Below are 19,237 nucleotides of genomic sequence, written 5' to 3'. Positions count from 1 at the left end.
TACAAATTGTAGACGAGAACCATTTTCTTTCCTTTTTGTATATTCAGATATTTTGAAATTTGAAGTTTACAAGCCTTTTATATCATTATTTTTATGAAAATAAATAGAGAAAATTTAAAAAAGAAGAAAAATTAGGGTTATTGAATGAGAATGATTATTCTCTAACAAGTACACAAGGCTCTAGCTGTTCCAGTTACAAAGGATAGTTGCTCTCTAAACAAAGCACCCCTCAACTCCCCGTTAACCTTGTTGTTGATCTTTGTGACCAATTCCTATGGGTTGACTGTGACCAAAATTATGTGTCCTCTACAGACCATCCAGCACTTCGGGGCTCAGCCCTTGCTCATTTGCTAGAGCTGATGGTTGTGGTGATTGCTCCTCAGGGGCTAGACCAGACTGCAACAACAGCACTTGCGGTCTCACGCTTGACCACACAGCCGCTGCCAAATAGGTCAAAACCTAGCAGGGAAGTGTCCGTGCCACGATTCCTATTCTATTGTGCCCCGAGTCTCACCCATATACACCACTCTTTTTAACTCAATAAGCACAGCTTCAGCCTAGACAAGCCTTTCGCTGAGTATTTCATTGGTGTGAAGTCTACACGCTGTTTTGGAGGCATCTATTGTCAATGCTGTGACTACGGTACTTATCGACGAGGCTGCAGCTGTGAGCATCGCTAGAGTGGCTTCTGTGGCACCTGTGTGCTTTAGCAGAGAAAATATTCTCAGCACACGTTCGGGGCCTGCTGTGCCAACCATCCCTCTTGTTTTGCAGTATGAGAAGGTGATTCAGAGGATATTTGCTGAAAATTCAATGGGGCAAGGTAGTGATGATGTGCTGTGTCTCGGATTTGTTAACGTTGGTTCAAGTCCCACGACTTCAACTGTTGTTTATTTTTTAATCTATTTTAGAAAAAAGAACTTTGAAGATTACATTATTACTATAAAAAATATATAATTCAAGGACTAAAATGAAACATGATATACAGAACTGAGGGTGGATTTGCTTTCTAATACTATATGATATTACAATTTGTCGGTGGAATTGTGTCCTTAATTTTGTTTTTCCTTTCATTTATTAGCAAAGCTCCCTCTCAATCATCCCACTCCCCTTAATAGGGTTAGAGGATTAATTTATATAAAAAAGGATTAATTAGCAGTTGGTTAGCAAAGCTTATATATTTCGAATATCTTCAAACACTAAAATATGATAGAGATGTTCATAAGCTCAAACTTGTATTTCATAATCGTAGTCTTTTTTGTGTAATTAACGCAACCGATGCAGAGATTATTTGTTCTCATTTTTTTCCATAATTAAAAAAAAAAAATTAAGGCAGAAAAGAGCTGAGCCCTCTTGCTTGACATTGCATTTTGGTGCGATACTCCACCAAGTGACCTTACAAATTATTTAATCTATCACTAGAGTAAAAGAAACGATATAAATGATATAAATGAAAGGTGGTTAATTTTTTAGTGTAATTATTATTATTTTATTAATAATATTTTGATTTAGATATTTTAGTATGGAGCGTGTTTGTCATGTCAAATTATATTTATTCATAATATTATAATTATTGATTATTTGAGTAAGATTTAAAATTCTTTTCAAATTTCATTCTACATTTTATAAAGATTTAATAATTAATATTATCTGAAAACACGCAAAATATTTTTTTTAATTCACTTTAAATGATGAATCATTTCTTAATCATTCAAAATCTTTATATAGTTTAAGTTATATACAATGTTTATTTATTTATTATATTTATCAAAGTAATATAATCAAAACATAACCCCATTATATAAAATAATTAAAAAAATTTAAATTTAAAAATTATTTATACCCTCACGTCAATCTTTATATAGAAACATATAATATCTTAAAAAAAAAACTCAGCATCGAGAACTTCTAAGTGAATCCATTACCAATCCCTACGTTCCCTGTAGAAAATAATATTTTTCTAAGTAACGTCAATTTACGTAAAACTCTGGAAAGTGACTTTATAACTTACACTAAAACAAAGGCCAATAATTGTAAATGGCCTCTGAATAAAGTGTGCCATGTGAACAAAGTGAATTATATTCCTTGACATGCTATGTGCTTAAATATCAAGCAAAATTGTTAGAATATGACATGATAGAAATTGTTGCCTTAATTTGGTTAGCGTAGCAAGGAACCTGGTAGCCATGTTTGCAAGAAGATTAATAAAGTTACAAGCTACGAAGAAGAAGCCAATAGACTTGACAAGCCTGTTTCTCTGTCAGCCAGGAATCGTAAGAAGGTGATCCAAACTCTTGCTATAGAGACCCACTCGTATATGTACTTCATGGCTTAATTATTGGAATAGACAGCGCTCTCTCCTTCCTTTAAATTTAGAATGTATTTGGTATCGAGTTACTGTGACTCTAGTTTAAAAAAATTATTTTATAAAAAATATTTTTAGTTGAAGTTGATTTAAAATAATAGATGTTTGATTAAAATTGTAGTTGAAATTAAAATTGAAAAAAAAATAATTTAATGTGTTTGATTAAGAATGCTTTTAAAATTGAAGTTATAAGATAATTTTAAAAAATATATATAAATTTAACTATTATTATTACATCACGAAATAAATAATACTTTATATAAAATATTTTTTATTATTCCATTAAAATATCTATAATTTCATCACGTATGAAATATATCCGATAAGGATTACAGTTTTTGTGGTTTTTTAAGCGAGCAATAATATCAGGTAAAATATAATCAAGAATAAAATTAGAATTGCGATCAAATTCTGCAAATGCTACATCATCCAGTGATCTCTGTCTAATTTATATAATGTCATTGAATAATGTTAAACACTAATTTTTTAAATAAAAAACAACTAAAAACTTAAAAATAATTTTTATTTTACTGGGTCGGACTTGGTTCAATGCATTTTAAGTTTTGAACCGGAATCGCTCCGACCAAAACAGTATAGCCAGCTACAATCAACAGTGTAACGTGCATACACTGTTCACATAAATAGTATATACATATTTATAAATATGTAACAGATCGATTACAACAAGAATATAAAAAAAAATTGAAGAAAAATAAATAAGAGAAAAGATTCTCAAGAAAAGAAACTCTATCAATTCCTAAGAAGAAACAAGAATAACAAACACACTTCATTATTTAATATGATCATGCTTCAACAAGTCATGTCAATTTTATAAGACATATTTATACTATTTCTTTCTTTTTTCCAACACCACTCATCTTTCCTTCACCCTAACCTGCAACCCAGACTTCATCCTAAGTGTTAATGACAAGACATGCTCTGGACACTTTAAATTTTGTACATCTATCTTAAACCGCTCAATCACTGATGCTGCTATTGATTTCATCTGAATATAAGCCATATGTTTCCCGAGACACATTCTTGGTCCGGCATGGAATACCGGAAACTTGAATGGACTCTCTTGCCTATATATTCCATTCTCTAGCCATCTTTCAGGCAGAAACTCTAGGCAGTTCTCGCCCCATATACTCTCCATTCTTCCCATGGCATAAGCACAGTATACTACAAACCATTTTCTTCCGACAAATGCACCATCCGGCAATACATCATCACTTCTGCAAGCCAAGATATCCACTGGTACTGATGGGTACAATCTTAATGTCTCTGATATTGTTGCGTGCAAATAATGCATGTTTCGGAGCTCCTCAAAACTGAAAGCGTCGCTGATCTTTTTTCGGTTGCGTGACCGTATTGTTTCAAGCTCCTTTAATAAGTTACTTTCCACATCCGGGTTTAATGATAATAGCCAAAAGAACCAACTCAAAGCTGAAGATGTTGTGTCTCGCCCTGCAAGAATGAAGCTTATGACAACATCTCGGAGAAATTCATTCGAATACTCATCATTTCCTATAAACCGGGATAGTAAATCTTCATCTTTTTTTTCCATCTTTTGTTCCATTCTAGACTGTATGATCTTGTCGGCGAATTCATGGACAATTTTAATTGATTTTTTCAATTTTCTTTCGGACCCAATGTTGAAAAACTTGTAGAATTTCCAAAGAAGTGGAAGAGAGCACAGGAATCTCCCTGTACTAAGTGCGGCAGCATCGTCAAATGCTTGCATAAACTCACTGCCGTCAGTTCTATCGCCGCCAAGACTAGCAGGATCAACATTAAAAGCCACTTTACAAATGTTATCAAATGCGAATCTCTCCAACATGTCTTGCAAATCCAGTACTTGTCTTGTTTCCGAGGCTTTTGCAAGAATTGGAACTAACCTCGTCGAAATTTCAACCACCACGTTATCCATGACAAAATTTCGAAGTGACTTTGTGTTGAACATATAGCTAGCAGTCTTTCTTTGGACCCTCCATAGCTCACCATTCGAGTTAAAGATTCCTCGGCCAAGGAAGTCTTCAAGCGTGGTAGTAAGCAGTTCCCCTTTCGGGTAGTTCTCGAAGTTGGTCTTGAGAAAGTATTCAACATTCAAAGGGTTGGCAGTGATTATACCAGGTTCTATGCCTGGAAGGCGAAGGACATCAGTGTTTCCGGGGCAATGGCTGAGGGTTTCAGTGAACCAGTCATGAACACGGGCACGGTTTTTTATGAATTCCGGTAAGACCCCTACTATAGGGTAAATTTTGAAGCCCTTGTTGGTGGGTTTCTTCTGTGAAGAGGTGATAACGTAGAGGTAGATCCAAAGGGAAAGAAGGAAGAGTATTATAAGAAGTTGAACTGATGAGACTTCCATGTTTGGAAAAGAGAGACAATGTAAGACAAGGAAAGGAAGGAGGTGAGATCTAAGATTTAAGTCTTGCGTTAATCAATCTACTGATAATATAAAAAAACCATAACGGAGAAAATAAAAGATAGAGCGAAGAGAAATCCAGAAAAATGTTCTTACAGAGAGAAATAGAAGAAGAGAGGATTCATGCACAGAGAAAAGATCAAAATTCTCAAGAAGGTGTACAAATTGATCATTTGTTGCCTATTTATATAGAATAGGCTATGGCACAATCTATTATATTATGACAAGGATAGAGGAGTTTTGTTGGGAAAATAAATATTTTTTATAGCTTTTTAATTCAGTTTATATATTTTGTTTTTTTTCCTACTTTTTTTTTCTCTATTCATTAATATTATGCTTTTAGAGTTTTTTTATTTAAGAAGAATGTTTTTTCCATTCAATTATCATTACAGTTTTCTTTTTTATATATAAAGGTTTGTAATAATATTTTGACAAGTAAAAACTTGGTTGATTAAAAATTAAATATTTTAAATCTTCTCATTGTTGTGGTGTCAATAAATTTTTAGAGTCTTAGCTTGTGACAAATCTGGTTATCATTCATTCTCTTCTACATTAAATAAGATCAAAGCTTTATATTAGTTGATATTAAAACCCAATCATTATTGATGGTTTTGATTGAAAGTTGTAAAGGACTTATATTAGATCTTATTAATTTTTAATGATTAGTTATTATGTGTTGTTGAATAATCATGGCTGCAAAAAGTTGTAGAACAAGACATGCTTATGTGTGAAAGGATGAAAATGTTGTTTAGAACTTAGTATATTGTTTCTATCTATGTTAGCTGCTATCATTAAAGATGTCGGTATGGATCTTCAATGGAGTAATATGCACAAAAATATTATTTTAAGAATTCATAATAAATGTGGCTTCCATAAAAAAGATGTTGGAATCTATTATGGAGTGCATCACATATAAAATAATGTATATGGTAGGTGATAACTTTTGACTAAGATCTAAACTCAAGGATAAGTCACTTCCAACCTAGGAGACTAATGTACGAGTTTTTTTAAAAATAAATATTTATTTTATTTTTTTATTTTTATTTTATATTCAATATTATTGTGTTTTTTCTAGTTTTTTTCTTCAATTTGAAGGGAATAAATTTTTTTCTATTTTATTTTTCCTATTCAATATAAATAATGTTTTTTAAGTTTTTCCTTTCTATATAAAATGTTGTATGAGGAAAGTGATATATGGATGAATAAAATTAAGTATTTTGAAAATTATCCTATAACTATGATAGTCTTGGCCTTTGAGGGTTTATACTTATAATAAACTTCATTAACCTTTGCTCCCATCGATGTTAGTTGGCTATGTTTGTTGATATCATAACCTAATAATTTTTTGTGGTTACTTACTTGTTATGTGCTACCAGACAATCATTGTTGGAAGAGGTTGTAAAACAAAACATGTTTGTGTAGGGGAGGATGATGAGGTTTTCCCTTCGAAAAAAGACATTCAAGAACTAGTATATTGTTTTCGATTGTGTTAGTTAGTATTAGAGCCCAATAATTCATAATGATTTTGGTTAAAAGTTATAGCAAATATGTATTATAGCTCACATATTCCTATTTGGTAGTTGTTGTGTGCTATTATATAACTATGGTTGATAGAGATTACAGAATAGAATATGCTTGTGTAAGATGGGATGAGAGGGCTTCCCTTGAAAAAAAGTTCAAATAACTTGTGTTTTATTGTTATTGGAAATTATGGTGGTGAGATTTATGATGAGATGATTCATATAAAGGTATAATGTTAGGGATCTATGATGAAGTAACCTATACAAATGTATTGTGTTATGGATTTATGATAGGGTAGCTCGCACAAAGTATTTTCCTCACTAATACCTCATGACTTTTTCCAATACATAATGTATTTTAACTACATTTCTCATCCACGAGGAAATAAATCATATTATAGAAAATTATCCTTTTCAATTTCTTTCATAAAAAAAAAAACTCATACTTTGAAAACACATAGCGTACGTAAGGTTTCATGCGTACTAGCTAGCATGTCTAGTGAGGAAGGTAGGGGGTTTGTCTTCTAATCTATAAATTGGACATAAAATTCACAAGAAAGTAAAGGTGAGAAAGACTTCTTCATTCATATCTCCTTTTTTTTGTAGTAAAATATTATATATTACATCATTAGCTTTTAGATATCGTTTGTATTAAAGAAAATAATTATATGTGATTATGATGCTTGTGTTTAATGTTATTTTTAATACATGCAATAGGTTTTCTATTACTAATTTTCAACATATTAATCGAGAGAAATTAAATATCAGATAATTTGACCAAGCATGAAAATTTTAAGAATAATGATTTAATTGCCTAACTATAGCTTTTATTCAGTTTTATTTTGTTGTTTTTTATTATGTTATAAGCCAATTTTTAAATTTATATATATATATATATATATATATATATATATGTGTGTGTGTGTGTGTGTGTGTGTGTGTGTAATAAAAAATGAATAAAAAATAATTTGGGAAATGAGTCAAAACAACACAAATTGAAGGTCCGAATATTAATAAGGAGGGAATTATAAATTTGAAAGTCAATTTGACCAAAATTAAAAAAAATTGATAAGTTTAGGGATTTAATTAAAGTTTGAATTAGTTTAATTAATGAAATCAAGGGTTTAATTAAAAAAAATTGGGTTAAAATTGCAAGATATTAAAGTCAAAGAACTAAAGTGAATATGCAATGATCTTATAGGGGGGTTAGTTGGTTTATCCAAAGTAATTATGCAAGAATTAAAAGTTGATTAGTTAATTAATGACTGAATTAATTAAATTTAAAACCAAAGACTAAAGATTTATTTAGTATTTACAACTTATGAAACTTTTTTTTATAGAAAGAAAGGGTTAAAATGTAATTTTACCCTAATAATATTAACAAAGAACAAATATTCTTTACACAAGAATAAAAAAAAAATATTTATGATATAATCATTAATGAGAAATATATATCTCTTATACAAACATTAATATGATGAAAAGATGTTAGGTTATTGAAAATTTTTTATACAATTAGCATAAACATAAATGAGAAAAAATATTTATGATGTAATCATTAACAAAAAATAAATATTTTTTATACAAACATTAATATAATAAAAATACAGTAAGTTTTTGAATTTTTTTTATATAATTAGAGATGCAGGGAGAGAATGATTTAAATATATAATTGAGTAATAAGAATTGAGCTTTCTCCTAAAGTTTATGATATTGAACTCTTATTCAGGGTTATGTCATATGAAAGTTGAGTTTTTTTTTTTTAAATCTGAATCTATAAGTATAAATAATTTTTTTTAATATGCTATTTGAGATAGTCGGTGTTGGGATTTAAATTTTCTTTTAGACCCATTAAATATTAAATATGGGTTTATACTTTGAGAGGAAAGAACTAAAAGTATTTAATTAATTGCAAATACATGGAATACTGAGAAATTTCATTCAATTGCAATAGCTCAGCTAGGCAATGTAAAATTGCCACTATTAAAATAGATTTTAATAGATTTTAGGTTAGATAGATTTTAGTTTGGTCTGATTCCAAAAGATTGCCACTATAAAAATGTAAGATTTTCGTTAAGAAATATAAGATTCAAATCATGAAAGAAATGAATTGAAGATTTAAAAATATGGGAGGATTACCTTAAATAATGGCATGTTTTATATCCTAATTCAATGAATAATTGGTATTATCATCATGATTTCCATTTAAGAACTAATTTTGTAGATTGATTAGAAAGCTCGCTATTAAAAATTTAACTTGGGGTAAATTAAAGAAATTTTGTTGACATGACCAGAGTTTTTGTTAGTCCAAATCATTCCTTGATTGTTCTAAGAAAGTTGTAATTAGGCTTGGATTATGTAGGCTTGCAACATCGGGATTCAACAAAGCCCACATCCATTTTTCATTCAGGTTTCAGTTCATTTCAGAAAAATTAGCCTTTTGAATTCCATTGCTATGCTTTTTATCAACTTCTTTCTGGGCTAAGCTTGTTTATACTTCTTGGCCTTGATAAGAGGGCTCACAAATTATAAGCTTACAACCGTATCGAAAGCAGCCCAGATACTTGACAATTTCTTTTTCCTCCGAAGTGGAGGTGGAGGATACTTCGAGATGAAAAAGTTATTCACGTATGAAATGAATGAATTTTGAAGAAGTATTTTAGAAGATATATAGTTTCTTTCTGTCTTTTGTTATCTTGAAGAGGCCCATTTTATGTTGTATAAACATGGAGAAATGTTTTCAGAAAACCTTATTAAACATGGCCAAATCCATGAGAGAAGTGTATAGGCACTAGGATCCTTTTCTTTTGCCAGCCAGTTATTCGGTATTGCATCAAGCAACTAGAGATCGAATCCTGCTCAAATAAAAAATAAGAGAAGGAGAAAGAATTCTCTCTCTCGAGTAACATGTCCATTATGTTAAGGTGCATACACGTATAAAACTTTTCTCTTCTCTTTTCATCTCAGTTCTTTTCAGCTAGCTTCGGTGATCCTGCACTACTGAACTTGTCTCTTAAATTCAATGAACTTTCGCTAACGCTATCGTGACATAAGTATTTGGGTAGAAGCAGAACATGATTTTAATATATATTTGGTGCAATCTGGACTACAACAGGTGGATATGTGGAAAATTGTAGCCGTTTGCTTTAAAAAGAATGATGTACGTAATTGGTGGCAGCTTTTTGTTTGGTATAAAACAACACCACAAATCAAGAAGATCTATACGCAAAGACGGCTTCTTTCCTTTTCTCCCTTCTACAAATCCATGAAAGAAGTAGGCACTTGTAGTTGTCTTGGCAAAAAGCTGAAGAAACGATGAAGAGTCATTGCATGCCATATTTTTTCAAATTACACCACGTATATATTATACTCCATTTCTTTGTCAATGAGCTTTGTTGTGCTAATGACTAGAATCACTGAGGAATAAATTGTATTAGCTTTAACGTTATGGCTATGCGAATGGATTCCACTATCCTGCTGATCTTGCCTCTTCGTGTGAAGGAATTGCAGTGGTCGGTTCATCAATTTGTGAGTGGGACAAGCTTGCAGTGGAATGTGACATTATCACTAGAGTTACAATTTATTGGGTTGTTGGGGGCATATTTTAAGTTGCTTTTGTTTCTTTAATGCTGCACAAAGTTTCTATCAATTTGCTCCAATATATTTCTTTGGAGACATTCATGAATCTCAAGTGGCAGAATACATGCAGATGAATCTGTTAGTGCATTGTTGGAAATTTCTTTCCTAACACCATTACTTAAAACGGGCAAAAAAAGGAAGAGCAATTGAAGGCTTGAAAGAGCAAAATTGACGCTGGATTAATTGAACTTTCAATGGAAAAATCATGGCACACATACTCAATAGTTACGGAATTATATTTTCAAAGAATACAAGGCATGATCCAAACAAAAAAATATTGAGCAAATACAATTGTAGTCATTATCTAATTAATGAAGCAGGAAAACATATTATAATATTAACAAAGAAAGTTGGATCAAAATTCCAAAAAAATATAATTAAAATATGATATTTTTTTTCCTCCTAATTAATGCGACTTTTTTTGCTTCTTAAAATCAGTCATTATTCTAAATTGACTTTTGAAAATGTCAAACATGCAAAAACACTAGTTTGGCACTTCTCAGAAAAGTTATTTATTTATAAAAGGTGAAAAAATAGATTGTCGATTGGTGATTATGTTTGTCCTCCACTTATATTTATCTTTTATCCACTTATGTTTATCTTTTATTAATTTTTAATCTCATATATCACAAGTGAAGTTTTTATAAATTATTTAATTTTAATATAAATAATTTATCACAAGTGAATTTAATATATATTTAATACATGACAAGTTCAGACTTCGGAATGTAGCCATAAAATTGGAAAAAAATGGAATACTAATCCCTAGTTATCATGATTCATCATTTAAAATTCACAAGTGATTGATGATTAGACAATGAACATTAACCAATGCAAAGAATTTGATTGTTTCCAAGAACTTGATCACTATATATATATATTTCATCATGCTGAAAAAGTCATTAGTAAACTAACTGTAATTATGATAGTTTTAATGGATAGCATATGTGCAGAAACGCCGATGCTTCTTCTGGCTGTGGTGAAGAGAAGAATTTATGAACTAATTAATATTGTGATATCCGTACGTTCAGGTCTAGAAAAATTCGATGAAGAAGGTAGGCAAATGTGTTAAGGATTTCTTTAGGACCATAAAAAAAATAAAATTGGGCATCACTAGTTCTCTTAAGAAGCGAAGAAATATGAATGTCCATGGCATGCAATTTTTTATTAACCCAATGAGGACTATGTATGATTCTGCCCTTAATTTTCTGATTAATTAATTAATCACTATTGTTTTGTCAATATAGTGCTTTATTTGTGCTGATGCGAACACCACTAAGGAATCAAATGATTTCTCTGTTCTTACAGTAACTATCACAATTGGTCTGGTCTCCGAGCACCTATGCAATATAATATTTAATAATGGTAGACAAATTTGTTATCAATTTGGATTGAGTTTGATATATCAAAAAAGAAATATATATTATCATCTCTAGTTTCAATTCCTGAGCACATGAGAAACATTTGTTCAAGATGGGCATTCGATTCATCTCTCAATAATCATTTTACATGAGAATGTAATGTTGAAAACGTCGATCGATTGGTATTAATTAGAGGGAAGAAAAGTCCCTCCAGCTTATGTTTATTGAATGGCAAAAGTCGGTGAGCACAGGAGGCTTCATCTTATTACTTGGGAAAGAAAACTATGTAATATACACACACACTAAAGAATTAAAGTGATCACATTATACTTTAGGATATGTTCCGTCACATAGGAACACTACCAGAAATTTTAGATTTATTGTTAAATTATCAAAATTTTCTTCCAGTCTTTATACTCAATCTATCGGCATAAAACTTGCTAGTGGGCTCAAGGACAAAAATAATCTATTGAAAAAACTTTTATTGTGATTTGTGGTCCATTGATGAGTCCATCGGTAATAATTTTATAAATAAATTTACTAAGGGACAAACATGAAAAAAAAAAAAACTTTATCCACTTCATTTTATCAATATTTTTATCACTGAATATATTATATCACTAATAGAAAAATTATATATTATTTTATTAATGATTATTTTTTTGTTTATCGGTGAATTTAACATATAACCGTCAAACAAATTGTTTGTTATTCCACCAATAAGTAAATAGTGGTAGTGACATTTGCAATGATTCTTTTCCAACTCTCTGGTCCATTGGTAACCCCTCGGTAATAATTTAAAAATATATTTTTAAAAAAATCTATTAAAGAGTGATATATAGAAAATAAAAAAAATTAATATAAAATTTAAATATTTATTACAAATTTAAAAAATTATAAGTTCAAATACAATTAATTTATAGTTAATAGAGATGCTAAAGGAGGAGACGAGTATTTGCCTGGACCATAGGGCGTGTCGTGGGGTGTGAGCTGACGCGACGTCATCTGGCAATGGCAGAGGCTCCTGTCGTGCCTCCTGTGTGAGGTGTTTTATGTTGGAAAGAGTTTTGGTTTTAATCATAAAATTATTATTAATGTTTAGGAGTCGCCATATAGTATTATAGTCACTAGAAATTTATGATTTGTGAGAGTTTGAGTAAAGGACTGGTTGTGCAAGGGGAAGATGCATTACCTCCAAATGCATTACCCCCAATGCACCTTACCTAAGATAAACTACATTGTTGTTTGAATGTTTTTTTTCTGAGTTAGGTATCTGTTGGTCTTTTCTATGACTCAAGGAAGATTTATCTACGTGAGAGAGTCCTTACCTTATTGAGTTAAATCCTAACCGTTCTAAAGTCTGAATTTTAACATCGTATTTATTTACATCTTGTATCTTTAATACATGAGGATGTACTTTATCGTGTAATTTTACACCTCACAAATATTAAAGTTTATTTATTGTTTTTACATCTGAATTCTAAAAAAAAAGATTGAAATTTTTTTTTGATATGTTAGCCACACCAAGGATTGCTTGTTGGCCGGTTTGTGGTAGAAACGGTGAGGGGATGTCGTGAGGATGGTGGTTGAGGCTGTGACAAATGGTGGCCACCAGCAGAGAAAGCAAAAGAAGAAGAAAAAACACGCAGGAAGGGCTGCAGGGAGGAGTGGATTTTTTAAACATGAAAAAAAGATGTAATTTTTATTTTTTTATGAACAATATGATTGGAAAAAATTCAAGATTTAGCCGTATGCAACAAAATATTTTTTTTCTTTTTTAAAATATTTTGAGATTTTTTATTTTTTAAAAAAATTTTGGATATACAACCCGATATTATGCAAAATTGATAAAAAAAATATACAAAAAAATCACATTTTTTTAAAAAATGATTTTGAAAATCAAGTATTTTAATACCAGATTTGTATTTTACAGTATAAATATACAACCCAATATTATGCAAAATCGGTAAAAAAATATATGACACACACACACACACACACACACATAATTCACGTCCTGTATGAACAATAGGACGTGAATTATATTTCATGCCTACTGTTCATATAGTGAACAGTAGGGAGGGGATGAAGGAGGAAGAAGAAGAAGAAGGGGGGAGAGAGAGCGGACAACCTGGCGTGGTGGTGGCAGTCGTCACTGGTCTGACTGAGGATGGTGGAAGAGCTGCAAGTTGTAGCGATGGAGGCTGGCATTGGTCATAGCGAGGAAGAAGAAGAAGAAGGGGGGAGAGAGAGCGGACAACCTAGCATGGTGGTGGCGGTCGTCACTAGTCTGGCTGAGGATGGTGGAAGAGCTGCAAGTTGTAGCGATGGAGGCTGGCGTTGGTCATAGCGGGAAGAAGAAAAAGTTGCAGAGGAGAGAGAAAGGCTAGAAGGAGAAGAGAGAGAAGATCACAATGATTGCTTGGTGGCCGGTTTGTGGTAGAAACGGTGAGGGGATGTCGTGAGGATGGTGGCTGAGGCTATGACAAATGGTGGCCAGCAGCAGAGGAAGCAAAAGAAGAAGAAAAAACACACAGGAGGGGTTGTAGGGAGGAGAGAGAAACTAATTGTGGCTCTTAGTGGTCAACGGGTGGTTGTGTTGGCTTTCTAATGTGGAGCTGATGGTGGGAAAACCGATGATGAGGGTGATGGTGGCTGAAGGCCATGGTGAAGAAAGAAAGAAAGAAGAAAATTTACAAAAACCAGCAGAAAAACTGGTTTTTTGGCTGACCTTCGACCAAAATTTCTTCTCTCTCAGGCCATGAAATCCACATCTATTTATAGACAGTAGAAGAGAGCAATCATGTCTACATTGGAGAAAAATTTTAACCCTTGATTAATATAGAAAGGATCTCAACCATTAGCTCAAAGTAGATATCATGAGTTGCAGAATCTGCAGACAAAAGCTGACCGAGTTGGCCTATTTAAGTTGTCACCAGAGATGATGTGTTGTCATTTAGCCTAAACTGATCATATGAGGTAATAAATAAAGAGCAGAGGATCATTTTCGTATAAGATTTGTCAAATTTGATAGATGTTAAATACATTAAATGTTGTTACAAAATAGATAACTAGATCAGCTTTTTCAGAGAAAAAATGAAGATAATAAACAGTGTTGATTTCTGTTTTTGTCAAAGTTCATTTCAGTCCTCCCTCTTTCAATTGAACCTTAATTGACCCTAAACATTTTTTATTTAATGCAATTAAGCTCCTAATTTCAATCAATTAACTTGGTAAGAATTAAATTTGGTCTTTTAAAATTTCAATCTTCTCAATTAAGCCAAAATTATGCTCTCAAACTTAATTTTTCATCAATTAAGCCCAAAATAAAATTAATTTGACCCATTTAAAGTATAATTAAGTCTTTACACTTAATTAAATCCTTTAATTGGACCCAAATTAATTCTTAAATATAATTACAATTTAATTTGGGCCATCATTAAATCAAATTGGCTTATTAAAAAATTAATTATATCATTGAACTCAATTTTTAAGCAAATTCATCCAATAATCATTCAAATTGACCTTGAATTTGTATTTTTCTCTATTTTTCGGCATAATGGAGTACAATTAGGCCTTGAATATTCTCAAAAAAATTACAATTTTAATTTTTTCTACTTTTGTAGCCCTCCTTGATCTGTTTTCTCCACATTATCAATCTTTATTTTATTTTTAATTTTTATTTTAAAAAAATTAATTTTTAGAGAATAACCTAGAATTGGGTTATGACAGGACGAATACAGAGAGTACATGTATTATCCATTTGTGATCTCATCTCCATTACCAGTCGGTGGAGTTTAACTTTCTTAACACTAAGTCGTTTATAATCAACAGTAAGATGAGTTGTTTGATCTTTAACTCGTTGGTCTAAAATCACTAACTGAGCTAAACCATAATTCGGGTTTTGAGATCATGATAATTTTATTAAAAATAAATAAAAAAATTATAAAATTTAATTTTTAATTAACTCAATATTGAAAGATTAAATTATAAAAACAGTTCAAAAATAAAGTTGAAAAAAGAAATTCTTAAGAATCAAATTGAAAAAGGTTAAAGCATTTTACTATTTATTACTCCAGTAAAATACCACGTACTTTTAATATATGTTAATAATGCCTAATTAACGTTAAAACGTTACACTATTTTGGTCCAACTTCCCAAAGTTTTGCTTGCCTTTCTTCCATCTTTTAGGAAAGAAACTCCATTCGTGTAGAGAGAACATAAAAAGAACGAAGTCTGTCTGTCTCAACCTGCGTTATTGACTCGACCAAGATGATAAAAAGAAAATCACTTTTTGTCCTACTAGCTAGTTGTCTGCGAAAAAAAAAAAAAAGATCATCAATCATTGACTAAATATTCAGCCTTCAAAGGAATCAATCAGCTATCATATGAAAAATAGTTTTTTTTTTAAAAAAAAACATATTATATATGGATAATTTTCTGTTTTTACAAATGAACATTTTGCTTTCCATGAAAGTGAGAGCATCTATACAAAGTTTTTCGTGTCTTTGGTGAATGATTTCAGTTGATTAGCTAGATATCACAGGAAAAAAAAGCTGCAAAGCACTGCCTTATTGGCTTTTCAATGCGTAAAAATTCATATCAAAAGTTTGGGAACAATGAATCTTTGACCAGGGCATTTTCGAGTAGATGATTTCAATTTCTTTTGCAATTACAGTTGTCTTTTTCAAAGCTTATGTAATAACTTCACATTCAACCATGGAAGACCTTTATTTTCTCAACGAAGATGGTTTATTAAGCTGGAAGACTATCATTCTCGTTTAAAGAACAGCTTTGTTGCAGGAGACGCTATGGTTTTTGTTTGGTTCATTTATCATAAATTTAGGATATGGGAAGGAATGTTACGTAAAAAGAAGAAGAAACCTTCTTCATATCGTTGTTGTCTTTGAAAAGAACAGACATTGTAATAGATAAGTTTCTTAAAAATATATTGAAAATGACATCAAATAGAGATGATTAAACAGAATATTGTTGCCAGATATACTCAAACTCTAATAGTTTAGATTTTCGTGACATACGAACATGAGAAATTAGCATGGGATTAGAGTTGATGATTTAAATTTGTTATCAATTATAGAAGCTCATTAATTTTAATGAAATTAAGATGTTATGGATTAATTTCGCAAGTCGAACAGGTGTAATGCATAATTTAAGCAATCGCTGTGCTCAAAGAGACTAATGCGTACCTGGTTTTTAATCTTTTTCCTAAAAATACGTCATAAAAAAATGGGAAAAAAAACCTAACTTATGCTAGTATATGTTTCTGCTTTTTTCCGAGATTGTTATAGAATATATTGAATGTGCATTAAATTTTCTTGACTATAGAATTTAGCTTTTTGGTTTTCAATAATATTTGGATTTTCTAGTGTTCTTTAATAATTTTTTTGTAATAAATTATTTGTCTTGTATTATGAGGATTATAAAATATATTATAAAAAAAATATGAATTTCACCTATAAATCATTTGTATTTTTTTAAGATTTTTTTTAAATGGTAACTTTAGTTCTATGAATTTCATAAAACATGAGCTTTTCTTTCAAAAAAGGGATTGTAATCGATAAAATGAAAATCTAATACTTTCTATCTTTTTTTAAAACAGAAGTATTTTTGAATTTTTAAAAATTTCAGACATAAAATTTGATTTTGCTAACCTTAAAATGGAAACAAAACAAAAGGTGTTAAAAAATAATGGCGTCCAAGACAGAGCATGCTGAAGGTAATTAGCTCTTAATTGAACTTGGTAAGATGCATGAAGATTTTATGTTACTAGTTGCAAAAATTGTACTTGGGAATTCGGGATATTTCCTCATAATCCAATGTATGAGAATTTAGACACGATAATAATGAAAGCTAGTTTAAACATAATAACCTAAACTATTCGATTATCATATTCCATCTGATCATATAAATCTCTCTTTTTTCCTTTTTCCCATTTATAATCAATTTCAAAGTTTCCATGTACTTCAAGATTCATTCAAAAGAGAACGAGAGAAAAAGAACGGTTCCCCGCCTTACATTAAAGCAATATCATCAATGAAAGATCGGATCCAAATTTAACCAATGAAATGCATCAGTTGATAGGGTTGATGGCAAGTCAATAGAAGGCAAAAGTGCACGGATTCAAGCAAATAACTTAATGCTATATGTTACTTTTACTGTAGAAATTTCAGCTTGATTTTGATAAATTAATGGTGTATGTTGTTGCCTTATTAGTGTTTGATTAGCATTGAAGGTTGCGGTTTAAGAGTAAAAGCTATATATTATAAGTTTTTTCAAACTCAAGTTTATCACAATTTAAAATGAAAAACAGGTTTAAACAATAGAAATCATACAGCCTTTAGAGTTATGGCCAGTATTCAACCGCACCGTTCTAACCCTAATATGATCAGCCTGTTTTGTTCTTGTTCCTTGATTCTTTGTGGTCTAAATTTTACTTCTTAGCAAATGAAATTTACAGTTCACTTGGTTATATTGTTGTCAAAGTTTGTCTCCGTTCATTCCTTTTACATGCATGAAAGTGCAAACCAGAGATGCAAATGTTTTTGGTATTGTGTTTACCCTTTTTTCATCCAGCAATCATTCATGTTCCATAATCTTGGGTTGTGTTTTTGTTTTTGTTTTTTTTTTTGTTATAGCAAATCAATTTTTTTTGTTTTTTTTTCCTTCTAATGTTTAAACAATAGAAATCATTCTTTTTTCTTTTTATCTTATCTCTGTATTTTGTTTTGGCTATTGATTTAATAATCTTTTCAATATACTCGATTATTATAAAAATAAAAAAAATCACTCATATTCCATAATATTTCCAACCTAACCCAACTTCACCTGAGAAAGAAGGGACAAAAAGGGATATGATCAGCATAAAAGCAACCATGCATATACTAGTGACTTTATAGACCACAACGTGGCCCTCTAGCCCGCCACCACCACCACCAAGTCGAAGCTCTTTTCTTTCATGGTGGAATCTCTCAATAACTTAGCTAGATGCCCAACAAAAACCTCTATGAAACTTGTTCACAATGTTCAACAACTTAAGAACCAAACTATTAGGATCAATCTAAGGTGTTTACGTACATATATTGAGTGTGTCGTAATGTAATATATAATTGGTCCATTCACAATTTAATTAATTAATTACTTGTGAAATCTAGTTGTAGTCTAAAATCGTTGGAATATTTTTTAGATTAACGTGGGTGTCCGGGTCAGCTTGCGCGCACCACGACTAATCCTACGGGTCCTGAAATTAACGACCATGTAAGCCTTAAGTGGCCATCATATTAGCAATCAAGGATTCGAACCTGAAACCACAAAAAGAGCAAACCTCTTAGTCTCAAATCTTTATCACTTGACCACCACCTAGATAATAAATCCCTTGAAATATTGAATGGTCCAGTCGTAGTTTAATTAGCTATAACTATCAATTAAGATATATTTTGCAAATATCACATCTGTTTCAAAAAAAAAAAGTGTTCTTAAAAGAAGGGAAACTATTTAGACATTGTAAAATACCAGTTCTTTTTGGAATTTTCTTAAAGCATAGTACAAAATGCCTAGCAATAGGCTAATCATATGCTAATTATTTTACAAGCTATCCAAGTACATGAATCTAGTAAGAAAAATCATTCGTATTCTAGTTCGCATTTGTTTAATATTTTAGGACGGAAAGAACAAAATATAAATATATTTAATTAAAAAGACAGAATTCAATGATTCTACATAATACATGTTATGTTTAATTTTTCAAAAGACAAGGATATTAATCTCGGTCATTTATCTTGTTTATCAAACACCTTTAAGAGACTTATTATAAATGTCTTTAAGATCATTTTAAATTTAATTTATTTTCAAAACAAGAAATATAAGAAGACAGGTCTTCTATATTTATATTGTCTATGTTGCCCAG

The 19,237-nt window shown here is 30.8% G+C and overlaps 1 protein-coding gene across 1 annotated transcript; it reads right to left on the bottom strand.

Moving 5' to 3' along the window:
• Positions 1-3,176: 3,176 nt before the first annotated feature.
• LOC105136911 (cytochrome P450 94A1) lies at positions 3,177-4,895 on the bottom strand. Its single transcript, XM_011042423.1, has one exon. It carries the CDS (start codon positions 4,734-4,736, stop codon positions 3,240-3,242), a length of 1,497 nt encoding a protein of 498 aa, XP_011040725.1. The 5' UTR covers positions 4,737-4,895; the 3' UTR covers positions 3,177-3,239.
• Positions 4,896-19,237: the final 14,342 nt, after the last annotated feature.

Source organism: Populus euphratica, unplaced genomic scaffold (assembly GCF_000495115.2).
Source record: "Populus euphratica unplaced genomic scaffold, PopEup_1.0 scaffold59.1, whole genome shotgun sequence".
Lineage (NCBI taxonomy): Eukaryota > Viridiplantae > Streptophyta > Magnoliopsida > Malpighiales > Salicaceae > Populus > Populus euphratica.
This window is presented reverse-complemented; position numbering and strand designations above follow the sequence as displayed.

What these genes read in the sequence shown, in the direction of transcription:
- LOC105136911 (XM_011042423.1), bottom strand. Translation starts at nt 4,736, where the DNA reads ATGGAAGTCTCATCAGTTCAACTTCTTATAATACTCTTCCTTCTTTCC.